The 12145-nt window shown below is 44.5% G+C and overlaps 1 protein-coding gene across 6 annotated transcripts in view; it reads right to left on the bottom strand.

Annotated features, from left to right (window-relative positions):
* SLC35F1 (solute carrier family 35 member F1) overlaps positions 1–12145 on the bottom strand; it is a 391058-nt gene that overhangs the window by 26233 nt on the left and 352680 nt on the right. For all 6 annotated transcript variants that reach the window (XM_032339696.1, XM_032339699.1, XM_032339695.1 and 3 more), the window contains one exon: positions 4935–5089. In XM_032339696.1, coding sequence (XP_032195587.1) covers positions 4935–5089 — 155 coding nt within the window. The remainder of the gene's footprint in view (positions 1–4934; positions 5090–12145) is intronic.

Raw genomic sequence — 12145 nt, forward strand, 5'->3', positions numbered from 1 at the left:
ATCAATGTTGGGTAGGAGAGGTTCACTTTATCATTTAGTTCTGCCTCAGTAAGCAACATCTGGGAGGGCTATTTGCAGATATTTATAACCCTACCAGAAGGTTATCTGGAGGCGAGACATCATGATTAAGTGAAGGAGTAAACTATATGTGCAGACTGTAGGAAAATCAAATGAGATCTCAGCAGTCACCGGTCAGTTCTCAGGGCTGAAGTGGGAGGCTCCTCCACATTGCCCCTCTCACGCTCCTGTCCAGCTTCCTCCAGCAAAAAGAGCTCCTGAGACAGTCAATTCCACTTTCAGATGACTAACTGCTAACAAGATGTCTTTATATTTAGCTAGAATCTTAGAATCTTTGCCCTTTGGTCCTAGGTCCACGTGCCTGCCGCCGCATAATAGGATCATCTTGGGAGCCTTGACAAATCTAATGCCCAGGCCGTCATACTGCGGACAGCATAAATCAGAATCAATGGGAGTAGGACCCAAGCAGCACCATTTTTTAAACTCTTCAGGTGATTCCAATGTGCAGTCGAGGTTTAGGGTCACTGGCTTAAACTCACTTCCCCACTACACTCTGCATATAGTGACTTGAACTATATTTATATATATATAGGATATATATATAAGTTTATTATTATTCAAGTCACCCTCCCCTGAACTGGATTTTCTTTCCCTTAGGTGTGTCTTTCCTCCATCCCCTGAGAGCAGGCAATCGGAGGCAAGGGGCAATCATCACTGAGCAGCCCTAGAGAGAGCCATAGTTGGGGACACCAGGGAAGACTTGGTGGCCCCAGTGTCCCTGGTGGGACTGGCCTGGCTCCTTTCACATTTTAAAAAGTAAACCCAGATTGATAAATTGGACTTCATCAAAATTAAAACCCTTTACACTTCCAGGGAAACTAACAAAAAAATGAAAAGTAACCACCGAGTGGGAGAAAATATTTATCATCATGTATCTGATAGGTGTACACTACCCAGAATATATAAAGAAATATCGCAATCAGTGATTTAAAAATTAACCAAATTAAAATGGGCAAAAAATTTAAACAGACATTTCTTCAAAGAAGACATGAAGATATAACCACCTTTTCCCCAACCTTAAACACACAGACATACACTCCATCCCCTGACATCACCATTTTTGTGAATTTTGCAAAATTTACCAAGAATTTTCCACTGACTATCAACTGCTCATAATGATAAAGTTACCTCCAATAAGCATTCTTTAAAAATCAGTTTTCTGAGATGGCCCATCTGGCTGTCGTGGAAACCTCTAAGCCACTCAGAGCCACCCTTCTCCCCGCTCTAGAGCGCCTCCCATCTCTGGGCTTCCCAAGGGCAATTTCAGAGGCTGGCAAGCTGGAATCCCAGGAAAAAGAAAATCCTGAATTTGCCAAACAAAGACTATTTGACTACAAATTCAAGCAGTGCTTGGAAGATTCTTTTAGAAAATAGGCAAGGGGAGGGGGTGCCTGGGTGGCTCAGTGGGTTAAAGCCTCTGCCTTCAGCTCGGGTCATGATCCCAGAGTCCTGGGATCGAGCCCCGCATTGGGCTCTCTGCTCAGCAGGGAGACTACTTCCGCGCCGCCAGCCCCCCCTCGCCCCGCCCCACCGTTTCTCTGCATGCCTCTCTGCCTACTTGTGATCTCTGTCAAATAAATAAAATCTTAAAAAAAAAAAAAAAGAAAAGAAAATAGGCAAGGGGAAGGGTTTATTATTATTATTAAGATTAAAGTTGAGTATTTAACTTATTTTTTTGCAGATAATAAATAATATTGTTCATAAAAGAATTAAAGAACACTACAAGGCAGTGTTAATTCAAGAACTAAGAGGTAAGGAGTCAACTGTAAGCACACTGAGAATAAAGGGAAAGGAGTAGAACATTGTCTATATTGTAATATTAGTTACCATAATATTAATGTATATACTATAAAACTGTACCAATGTATAACAGTACCTATCTATATTTTCTGACTTTTTCTCACAACGAATATGTATTTCTAATAAAAGACAATAGACCACTCTGGAAAGCAGTCTGGCAGTTTCTTACAAAACTAAACATGTTACGACTGTATGCCTGGCAAGTGGACTCCCGGGTGTTTATTTCAAAGCACTGAAAACTGTTCATAGAAGAACCTGTACATAAATGTCCAGAGCAGCTTTATTTGTAATAGCCCCAAAAAGAGAAAAGCCAGATGTTCTTCACTGAGGGAATGGTTAAATAAACTGTGGTATATCCATATTATGGAATAGCACTCAGCAATAAAAAGGAATGGGCTCCTGACATAGGAAACAATCTGTATGGATCTCTAATTATGCTGAGTGAAAAAGGTCACAGCCAAAAGGTTATACACTGTACATACCATTCTTGAAGTGACAAATTTAGAGAAACGGGGAACAGAAACAAGATTCTGCAGCATTATGGAGGTGGGGGAGAGGCAAGTAGGTCTGGTGGTGAAAGGCAATGTGAGCCTTTGTTGGAGGGAAATGTTCTGTGTGCCCATGGCCTTGGTGTTCATATCCTGATGTTGTGTTATAATTTTGCAAGATGTTACCAATGGGGGAAACTAGGTAAAGGGCAAATGGGGATTTCCTTGTATTATTTCTGAAAACTGCATGTGTATCTGTTATTATCTTAAAAGCTTATTTTTAAAAAAGACAATAGGAATCAATTTTAATGATATAAAATACTTGTTGCACTGAATCCATCGTTGCATTAAAGAAATGTGTCTGTTAGATAGCAACAAATACATGTATGTAGTGAAACATTGCTTTAAGAAGTAAAAACAACCATGATATCTCCGAATTGATGACCACAAACATTCAATTTTCAGCTAACACAGCCTCCCTTCTGATGGCATGATGTAGGGTTACTACATGGCTTCCTCTTCAGCTAACTCCCTTATCCTAAGTACGTAGTAACCCACAAAGGCTGGGGGAGGGGAAGATGGGGAGAGCCCCTGGTCTAACCAGAAGTCTGTGCAAGTGCCAGGAGAGACACTCCAATAGGAATGGGCGCTCTTCAGGTGTCCCTCTCAGTTGTCAGAGAACATCAGTTTCACAGAGGAGCCTAGTGATGGCACAAACTCTCCCAGACACAACCCTAGATTCCAGTTCCGTGGCTCAGAGGTGTGGCCCGTGGATCTGAAGGGTGAGCCAGTCCCCCTGGGGAAAGGAGACTCTCAGGAATGCCAAGGGCTGGACTGGATCTTGGCAGCCTGAGAAGAACCTGCAGTCCTCAGTCACAACAACAGTTTTCAATCATCTTTCCTTAAAGAGAATTCAGGGGGATCTGTCTAATTCAGGAACTTCTCAAAACAACCACAGGAATCACTGCAGGGAATCCAAGTCACGCTTGGGAACACACTAGCTATAGATGCCTGACCATAGAGTAAGAGAAGGAAAATGGCGGCCAACATGCCACACAGTAAGACCAGGGCTCTGGAAAATAGTTGGGTGTGTTGCTGGGGGCTTCTTGGGGAAGCTGGTCCTCCTAGCCTTGCAGTAGGGAGCAATGGGGGAATGTGCTGTGAGTCTACTTCCTGCCCTCGTGAGGACCAGGGTGTGCTCAGGAGACAGAGATGAGACCATCTAGACAAAACCAATGACAAACGATGTATAAAGGCTGTGCAGTCCCACACAGTTTCTTACAGCTGTCATTTCTGCCACCACACTGGGCACAGGGCTCCTTGTAAAACAGGAACTCAGCACTTGAACCCTGTGCTCTGCCATGGCCACTTTCTCCACCTCTTGTCTTCCAGATCTGCTTCTGGTCCTCTCTGCTAACCTTGTTTGTGACCACTTTTCCACCCCCATCTGCCCTACTGAGTCTGGTCGTTGGCTATGACTTTGGCTTACCCAGTCATATTTCCAATTACTCACTTCTGCTGCTTTGCCTCGGGTCATTTCAAGTACAGGGTACCTCCAAACCTGGGTTGACCTGGTTGAAGATGTCCCGCCCACCAAGAGGCCCCTTCAGCTGGCCACACCGATGGGCTGGTGGTGTTATCTGTAACATCACTGGTGAAGTCTTTGGCTGGAAGTGGTTGGAGTAATCTCTCTTTCTTCTGCCTCTTCTTTACTCTGTCCTAGTTTGGTCTTATCTGGTTTGGATACTTCATATTCATCCTTTTTCACCCTGGTCATGGTCCCCAATGACCCTTATCTAATAGGACTAGCTAAAGAATGGGAACTGGGTCTCTTCTCCTATACCAATCCTAATCGATTGTTAATGTCTGAAGTGAATGCCGTGTTTATAAGACAGCATCTGACTTCAGGGAGCCCAAACGGATGAGGTCTGCCTGCCGTGGGTGTGGGTGAGCGTGGGTCGTCTTGCATTTGAAGAGACTGCTATCTTTAGAACGAACACTTCCTTCTTTTCCTCGGGCTGATATCTGAGCTGCAAATCCTTCACAAGATCTCTGCATTCATTGACTCCAAGCCCTAATCTTTCAGTGAAGAAACAGTATTTCCAGTGTGTTAGCATTTTCCATTCATGCTTGCTATGAAAATAGCAAAACAGAAATTGCAGGCACTAGATCACTGCTCCAAAGAGAATGTGCCCTGCCAGTGCCTTTGCTAGAATCCATTTTGTGGTTCTAGTTTGGGAATTGTGGCCATCTTCCTATCTTTAGGCTGGAAAAAGAGTAGCTTCTGGGCTGAATGGTATCAGAAAAAAACTGTCTCCCATGATCCAAAAGCCCTTCGCTTATCTTTTTCCCTTTTAAGTGCCTGTAGTTACAGGTCTCTTGCCTCTGTTCCAGTGGAAGTGAATATCCAGATCCAGGGTGGGGAGGAGGGTGGGGGGCACTGGGAGCGCAGAGTTGCCCTCCTACTTCCTTCCAGAAAATTGGGGCTTCCCACCACAGGGCATTTCCACCTGTATGTGTATTTCCCACCAAGTACTGTCTTCACAGGGGAACAGTGGCTCAACTTACCTTGTAGTGGAAGAGAAACAGTCCGCAGAACAGGCTGTACAAATCTGCTGTGAGCAGGGAGAGGTTGACTGAAGTGGCACTGGTCTTCTTTATGACGACTGGCATGAAGCTGTAGAGGCCAAACATGCAGGCGCTAAAGCCGACATAGAGCAGTCCTGTGGGGAAAGGGAAGAGGGGTGATGGACAGCATCCTCTGGGGGCCTCTGAGGACCCCGGCACCGGGGAGAAGGGGGCTGGCTCGTGCCGTTTACCACGACACAGAGAGTTTTACTCCACTCTGCTAGTGGATTTTATTATTGGGTAATAGGCCGCTAAAACATAAAATAAAAAGTAAAAATCTTCATGTGGGAAATGAACTTTCTGCTTCCCACCACATTAACCGATCTTTTGCTTCTTCTGGGAAGGAGTGCCTCCTAGTGGCTGGAGGCAGAATATGGGGTCGAGCCTTCTTAATTCTGTTTCCAATGGTGCTGTACTCTACTTTTCCTATCTATGTCTTTTAAAGCATTTTTTAAAGTCTCTTTTTTGTTTGCAAAATGGGAACTACTGGGTTCCACGTATTGTTCACAGTTATGAATATAACTATATATATAACTATATAGTCTTCAAGACCGAAGGGCTCACATGTCACAGTGATGTGGACTAGGTCAGAACTGGAATCCTAATTGGGTGGCCTTGGGCAGACCACTTCATTCTCTGAGCACAAGATGACCTGTGAATTTCTTCCAGATTTGTGCATCCCTCTCAGTCCTACACCCGCTCAGTCCTACACGCCAATAAACAGAGTCCTACTTCCCTAGCACACTGCGGGTTCTCACATGTAGTAGGCTCTGCTGTTCTAGACATCGTTAACTAAATGCTTCATAGACTATCAGAGAGTTAAGTGTCGTAAAACAAAGTTTTTTTTAAAAAGTCCTTAAAGTGCTATAGGGTCAGACTCTCATCCTCTAAAATTCTTTCTCAATTTAACTAGACATACAATTGTTCATACTAATTCCATAAGTACACAATTTTGTTGGGTCCCAAGCAGGAGTTCATGGCTAAATGCAGAATTTGGTTCACCTTTTACTAGGTGGTGATACAATACAAATGTACAAAAGTAAGGCTTATTGTCTACCTTGACAGAATAAAGCATAGAATAAGCATAAGTAAAATAATTCAGTGGATCTTTGGGCATTTTAATGCAATTAAAGCTTCCAACCTTTCCAAAGGAATCTTTGATTAAATGTGTCTGATGTGGGCTGTGAGATGATCGCTTTATCTGAATCTTATGAATTGGGGAGGATTTCATAGATACTGGACACCTACTTAGTCCCTTTGACTATGAAGACTAGTGGTTCCTCCGAAGAAAAATTTGGTTTTCCATATGAGAAGTATGTAAGAGCATAAATCATTATCCTATACATTTTGGATTCTCAGTGTAAGGAAAGCCATAGCAAATCTATATGAAAAGATTATTCTGAACATTAAGTAAGCAAACTCAGTACAACAGCCCCCTCTAGTGTGGTGGAAATGCCCTAAGAGGAAACTAGAAGAACCACTTTCCTAGCTCAGTCAAGTGCAAGTCCTCTTCTGGATATTCTGTCATAGTAATATCAGATATCTTCTGACTCTCCATCACAAGTTTTAATTCCCTAAAAACAGTCACTTCTCCTGTAACTGGGTTTCATGCTACTTATAATTCATTTTCCTTTTAACCAAGTTACTAAAAGTGCAATACTAAATAATTTATAAACAATACAGGAAAAGACATAAATTTAGTGCAGTGTTCCTTCAAAAAAAATCTGGGATTAAAAGACTAAGAAAAAGCTATATCCTTAAACTAATCTACTAAAAGTCTACAAAAATCAAACTTGGTCAGAATATAGTCCAGGTAACAGCGCCTTTTTTCTTTTTAAATTGCATCAGTGATTTAGATTAAATATGATTGAGCTAGAAAGTTCCAGAATCCTACCCTTCCATCACCTTACCTGGTACACCTTACCTGGCACTGATCCCACCTCACATGTGGGATCTGATGTTTTATACTCACTCATTATTCAAATGTATTCACTGAGTATTTACTGTACCCTCGCCTAGCAAAGCTATGGAAAAGAGAATGGGTAAGAAGCTTAGAGTTGCTTTAGTGCTAAGGCGGGGGGGTCAAAGGGTTCATTTTAGGGAATGGCAGGGGGCTTGCTTCAGGAAGGGCGACTGGCTAAGTCTTCTTTGTGCAAGTGGAATTTACCTCGAATGCTGAAGGACTAAAAGGAAATGGCCAGGGAGGACCCAGGGCAAGAACATTTTAGGCAGAGAGCTCTGCAAATGAAAAACCCTGATGACAGGGCCCCACGTGTTCTTGGAGCTGCCATGGGCCAGGACATCTGGGGAGAATGAACAGAATGGGGCAGTAGGAAGGGACGAAGGTGGAAAATTAGGCAGAGGATGGATTATGCAGGGCCATGTAGGTCTAGGAAGGAAATTGACATCTTGTTCTAGTTGTAATAGGAAGCCATTAAGGAGCTGGTAACAAGGGTAACACCGGATCCACATCTTCAAACGAGAGCTCTGCCTGCTGCCAAGAAAGGACTGGCAGGAGAGAGCATGGCAGACCAGCGAGAGGTACAGTGTCCTAGCCCAGGCAAGGGATGCTTGCGGCTCTGCTCAGGACGGCAGTGGAGGTGAAGGAGAGTGGCTGGGTCTGTGGACACTCAGCAAGCCCTGGTGATAGTCTGGGGCCATCAGGGATACCCAGGGGATCTCATGAGTTAGTTTAGAAACTGTGTGAATTATGGTGCCATTTACCGAGATGCAGAGAACTGAGAGCAGACAGGTTTTCAGGGGAAATAAAAAGCTTCCTTTTAGTTTTAGACGCTTATGCATCAACCAAGAGGATCTGTCCAGCAAGGAGTTGGGTGTGTAATTAGCGGGCTCAGAGAAGTGGCCATATGGCTGGTGAGCCATGGAAGAGCGAACGAGACCCGCGGCAAAGTTTCCTTCTACTCATCGGGCAGTGTCAGGGTGCTTCAAGCTCAAACTCTCTAAACCTATTTTTTAAAAACTGCAGAAATTAAATTTAGGGAGACAGGGATGGAATATCTACGCCATCCCAGCTCACCACTTTGCTAGGTCAACCGATGCTTTTGCGTGAGAACATCCTGTTTTGAGAGCAGAGCGTGCTCAGCCACTGGGACTCAGGATCAGACCGAGGCAGGTGTGCAGGGTTACTGCAGTTTGCTGACACGCTGCTCGGAGGTGGACACGAGCTGGCTCGTGGATGTGCGCAATACACCTGAAGACCCAGCGCACTGTCTGTGCGGGGCTTTCCAACTGTCAATCAATGTGATCAAACAAAGGAACTGAGTGATTTTTTTGACTGACAGCTCTCTAATGGCTGCAACAACTGCTTTTGCAGACAAGGTGTGTGTATAGCCATTTCTTACTTGCCGTGCTTTCTCTCTCACAAAAGACAGCGTTCGGGAGCTGTTTTCCTCATGCGCTAAAGAGATTTAAGTCAAAGGAATGAGAAAGAATACTATCGGTTCATATCGCTTGTGTGCTTGCTACATGCCCTGTACTTTAGATACGTTAACAAATATCTACAACCATAGAAAAGACCATTACTATTGTTACCCTATTTATATAGGAAAGGAAACAGGCTGAAAGAGTGTATCAGTTAAGAAGCAGTCCATACCTCAGGTTCAATAGAGGACATTTAATATGAGGCACAAGTCACAAAGATGCTTGAGTGGGTGATGGGGGAGAAGGGTGATGAGGCATCCCAGAGATTAGCAGTAGCAGGAAGTTATTCACACTCCTGGAGCTAGAGAGATCCAGGGAGGAGGCGATGTGCTCGGGGGTCAGAAGGTAGGAAAGCCCAGCAAAGGGACAGTCAACCACTCAGAGGGCACTCAGCCTTTTCTAGGGACCTGACCCCGAACAGAGGGAAACAAGGAGACGCAGCCTGATTTCTTTATTCCTCCCGCCCTCCGATCTCCTGCTGCCTCCCGTTGGCCAAATCTAGTTGGAAGCCACTTAACAGCACAGCCTGGGAAGTGTGGTTTGCATGAGTCAGCCTCTGTAGAACACAGCAGAGGAAGGGTCAGAAACAGATCTGTGAATAAACAGGAAAACCAGCATACAGAGGCTGAGTAACTTGCCCTCAGGACACGGGCTGTCGGACTTTCAATTCTAAGCATAGACCCCCAGTCCATATTGTTTGATTACTATGAAGAGAAACAGGGCTTCGATGGAGCATCTGATGTGATTCTAATGAGCATCTCATTTTATATATAATACATACATGATAAATACATGAGGCATGACTTGTGACATACCTTTAGATATGATAGATATGACACACACGTGTATATAGTATGCGTCCGTGTATGCTGAATATGTTTTATCTCATCCCTTTGGGATCCCACTGATGTTCTGTTTTTCACTTTCCTTTGAGTACACTAGATATTTAAAAACATTTTTAATTCTTAAAGACGGCTTCTTAGGCCATGTGCATCAGGCTGAGTAGGCAAGCGCCCGAGGTGGGCAGGGCTTGCTCAGAGAATGTGCAACCCTATCAGCCCCCCCGCTCCCCGCCCCCCCCACCTCCACCCACAGGCAGCCATGGGCCTCCTCCGTGGCCTCACCTCCCCAGATCTCTGATTCAGCCTCGGTAAAAAAGGTACGTTCTTAATTATCCTGAAGTTCCTTCCTGCTCCGTGGTCCCATTACTCCATCTTCAGGGAAAGGTCAAATCTCTTATTTCGGCCTCCAGGAGAAAACCAAAACCAAAACCAAAACACGCATCACCCACAAGAGCCAAGAAGGGACCCTTGCATACAGCGAACCTGTGCTCTCTGTCCCAGAGCACAGGTTTCCTTTCCTTTGACATTCGGCTCTCACACCAGTTGTTATCTGCTCACAAGTTCTTTAACACAATATGGCAAACGGGATAAAGGGAATGTTGAAGCCATTTACTAGATTTCTGACGTTGATTCAAACACACCTGCTCCACAGGACATTTGAGCTCTGTTAGGTCGAACATTTTACTGGAATTGAACGATTGCATAATCAGACCCAGGCTCTCCGCTGGGTAGGGTAAAACAAAGAAATGAAGCACACAACAATTAAGGTGGTCTTCTTGCTTTGAATTACTCTCTGCGTCTTGCAAATGTTATAGGAAAATAATGGAATCTGTCTTAAAAAGTGCCTTCCAAGTACAGAGAAGATAAAATACATTTATTATCCCATTTGCTCTGTAGGAAAACAATCTTTTTACTTTGATAAAATGTCAAATATAGGAGCTGTCCGAGAGACTGTGTGAGGGGGATGGCTGAGGTGGAGACAGGGGAGGGAGAGAAATGTTCTGACAGATGGTGGGAGAGGAAGAGTCTTGGATTTTGGTCTCTTACCTAAGATGCTGTGAGCTTTCCACCAGAGACAGCGATCAGAGCTCAGCACTCTTGGGTGACTTCCCAAGGAATGCAGGGAGGCTAGGGAGGACACTGACACACACACGCCCCCTGCCCTCCCGCCACATCTCCTGACCTCTTGGTCCCCAGAATTAGTATGGCATCTCCCAGTACCCCAGAATGAGAGGACAATGTCAAGCCTAGACCTCTGGCTATCCCCCCACCACTCCCCTGTTCTCTATGTTTTGAAAGAGGAGAGGGGCCGAACAAGCCCTATCACCTTTGCTTGCCCTTCACTCATTTATAGTAAACATTTATTCACTGAACGTTATGTGCCCAGAACTGAGCTAAACCATGACACTGTGTAGTTGGCCAGGATAAGGTAATGAGGACAGAGGCAGCCCTTGTGTAAAAAAAAATCTCAAACCCAACCCTATCGATGTTTTGGAAAGAAAACAACGCATATCTTTCTTGCCCAGTTCAGCCTCATCTCCAGCCAGGAATTAAACTGATGGCTCTATAATGTATTCCTTTTATCCCACCTTCCATCAGCGTGGACTACAGGGAACTGACAGTTTAATGACAACAGGAGAGTTAAGAGTAAAACTACCTTTGGACGCCACATTTAACTAACACTGAATTAGAATAGAACCTCGGTGGAGATGCATATGACATCCATATCACTAGAGGACAAATTATTTTTGATCACTGCCGTGACTATCAATATGAAATGAATTTACACCACTGCGTGTGAAGTGTTACCAAGCACGGGTCACGTTTTGTTTCCTGGCACCGAGAGTCCCAAAGGCAAATGCCTCTGTAACCTGCAGCTGCTTTCCTTGCCCCGCTGCCCCTCCTCTCGTCTTCACACCCCCTCTCTTCTAGTGATTTTCACTGAATGGTAACATTCTAAAGCAAAACACGCAAGAAACTAAATGGCAGGATTCTGTGACAGACACAAGAGGCGGCAGCCCTTGAAGTCACTAGTGATAACCCCTAGGGAGAGTCATACATGATTCTGCAGCTGGCGGGGTGCCTTCCGAGGGAATCATGTCAGCAGCCAGCTGGCCTTGGACACTTCCAGGTCAGGGGTAGGTAAGGCGGTGCCGGGAAGCTTATGTCATTGCTGTCCCTGCTGGTGGAAGCAGAATTTGACTAAAGCCGTCAACCTCATCAAAACTCACGTAAGCTGGAGGGGTCTCCAGCAGCCTCCTTCTGTGTGGGCGATCTGGCTTCAGCCCGCACTCACATTCACAGTGTGTGTTTTCCAAGCACCCTTATAAGCCACGCCCTGTGCTCATTGCTGGCATACTGGCCTCATACCATGCATCTTGGTATAGACACTGAAGGGGTATCTAGGCAGAAGGTTTTAAATACCATTACCTTTCAGGGCTTGCTGTGTGATCTTTACAGCAATCACCTAGGATCTTAAATCCTTGTCCCAATTTTTTTTTCTTTTTTTTAAAGAAAAGTGATTTTCAGAACAGGTGGAATCTGAGATACCCTGGATGACCATTAACTTGCTCGAGCGGGTCTCGTATTTTCCACCCAGTCTACTTGGAGATCAATTAACCGTTTCTTATGTGCAAAGTGCTCCCTTCTGAAAAGGTTTTTATGGGCTCAAAATGCCCATTACATTGTTTTCTTTTATGCCTTTTTGTTCATTTTTCCCCCCTTTACTAAAGTGCCACTTTTTAATGATCACATCAGTTTTGTGTCTCTTGGCTAGAGAAAATTGCTGTCAATTATGTCCCACCACTGCCTCTGAGCATTTTTTCTTTCTCGTTGGTCTTTAACCTAATAACATACTTCTGTGTGTAC

The sequence above is a fragment of the Mustela erminea genome, chromosome 4, assembly GCF_009829155.1.
Source record: "Mustela erminea isolate mMusErm1 chromosome 4, mMusErm1.Pri, whole genome shotgun sequence".
In the NCBI taxonomy this organism is placed as follows: domain Eukaryota; kingdom Metazoa; phylum Chordata; class Mammalia; order Carnivora; family Mustelidae; genus Mustela; species Mustela erminea.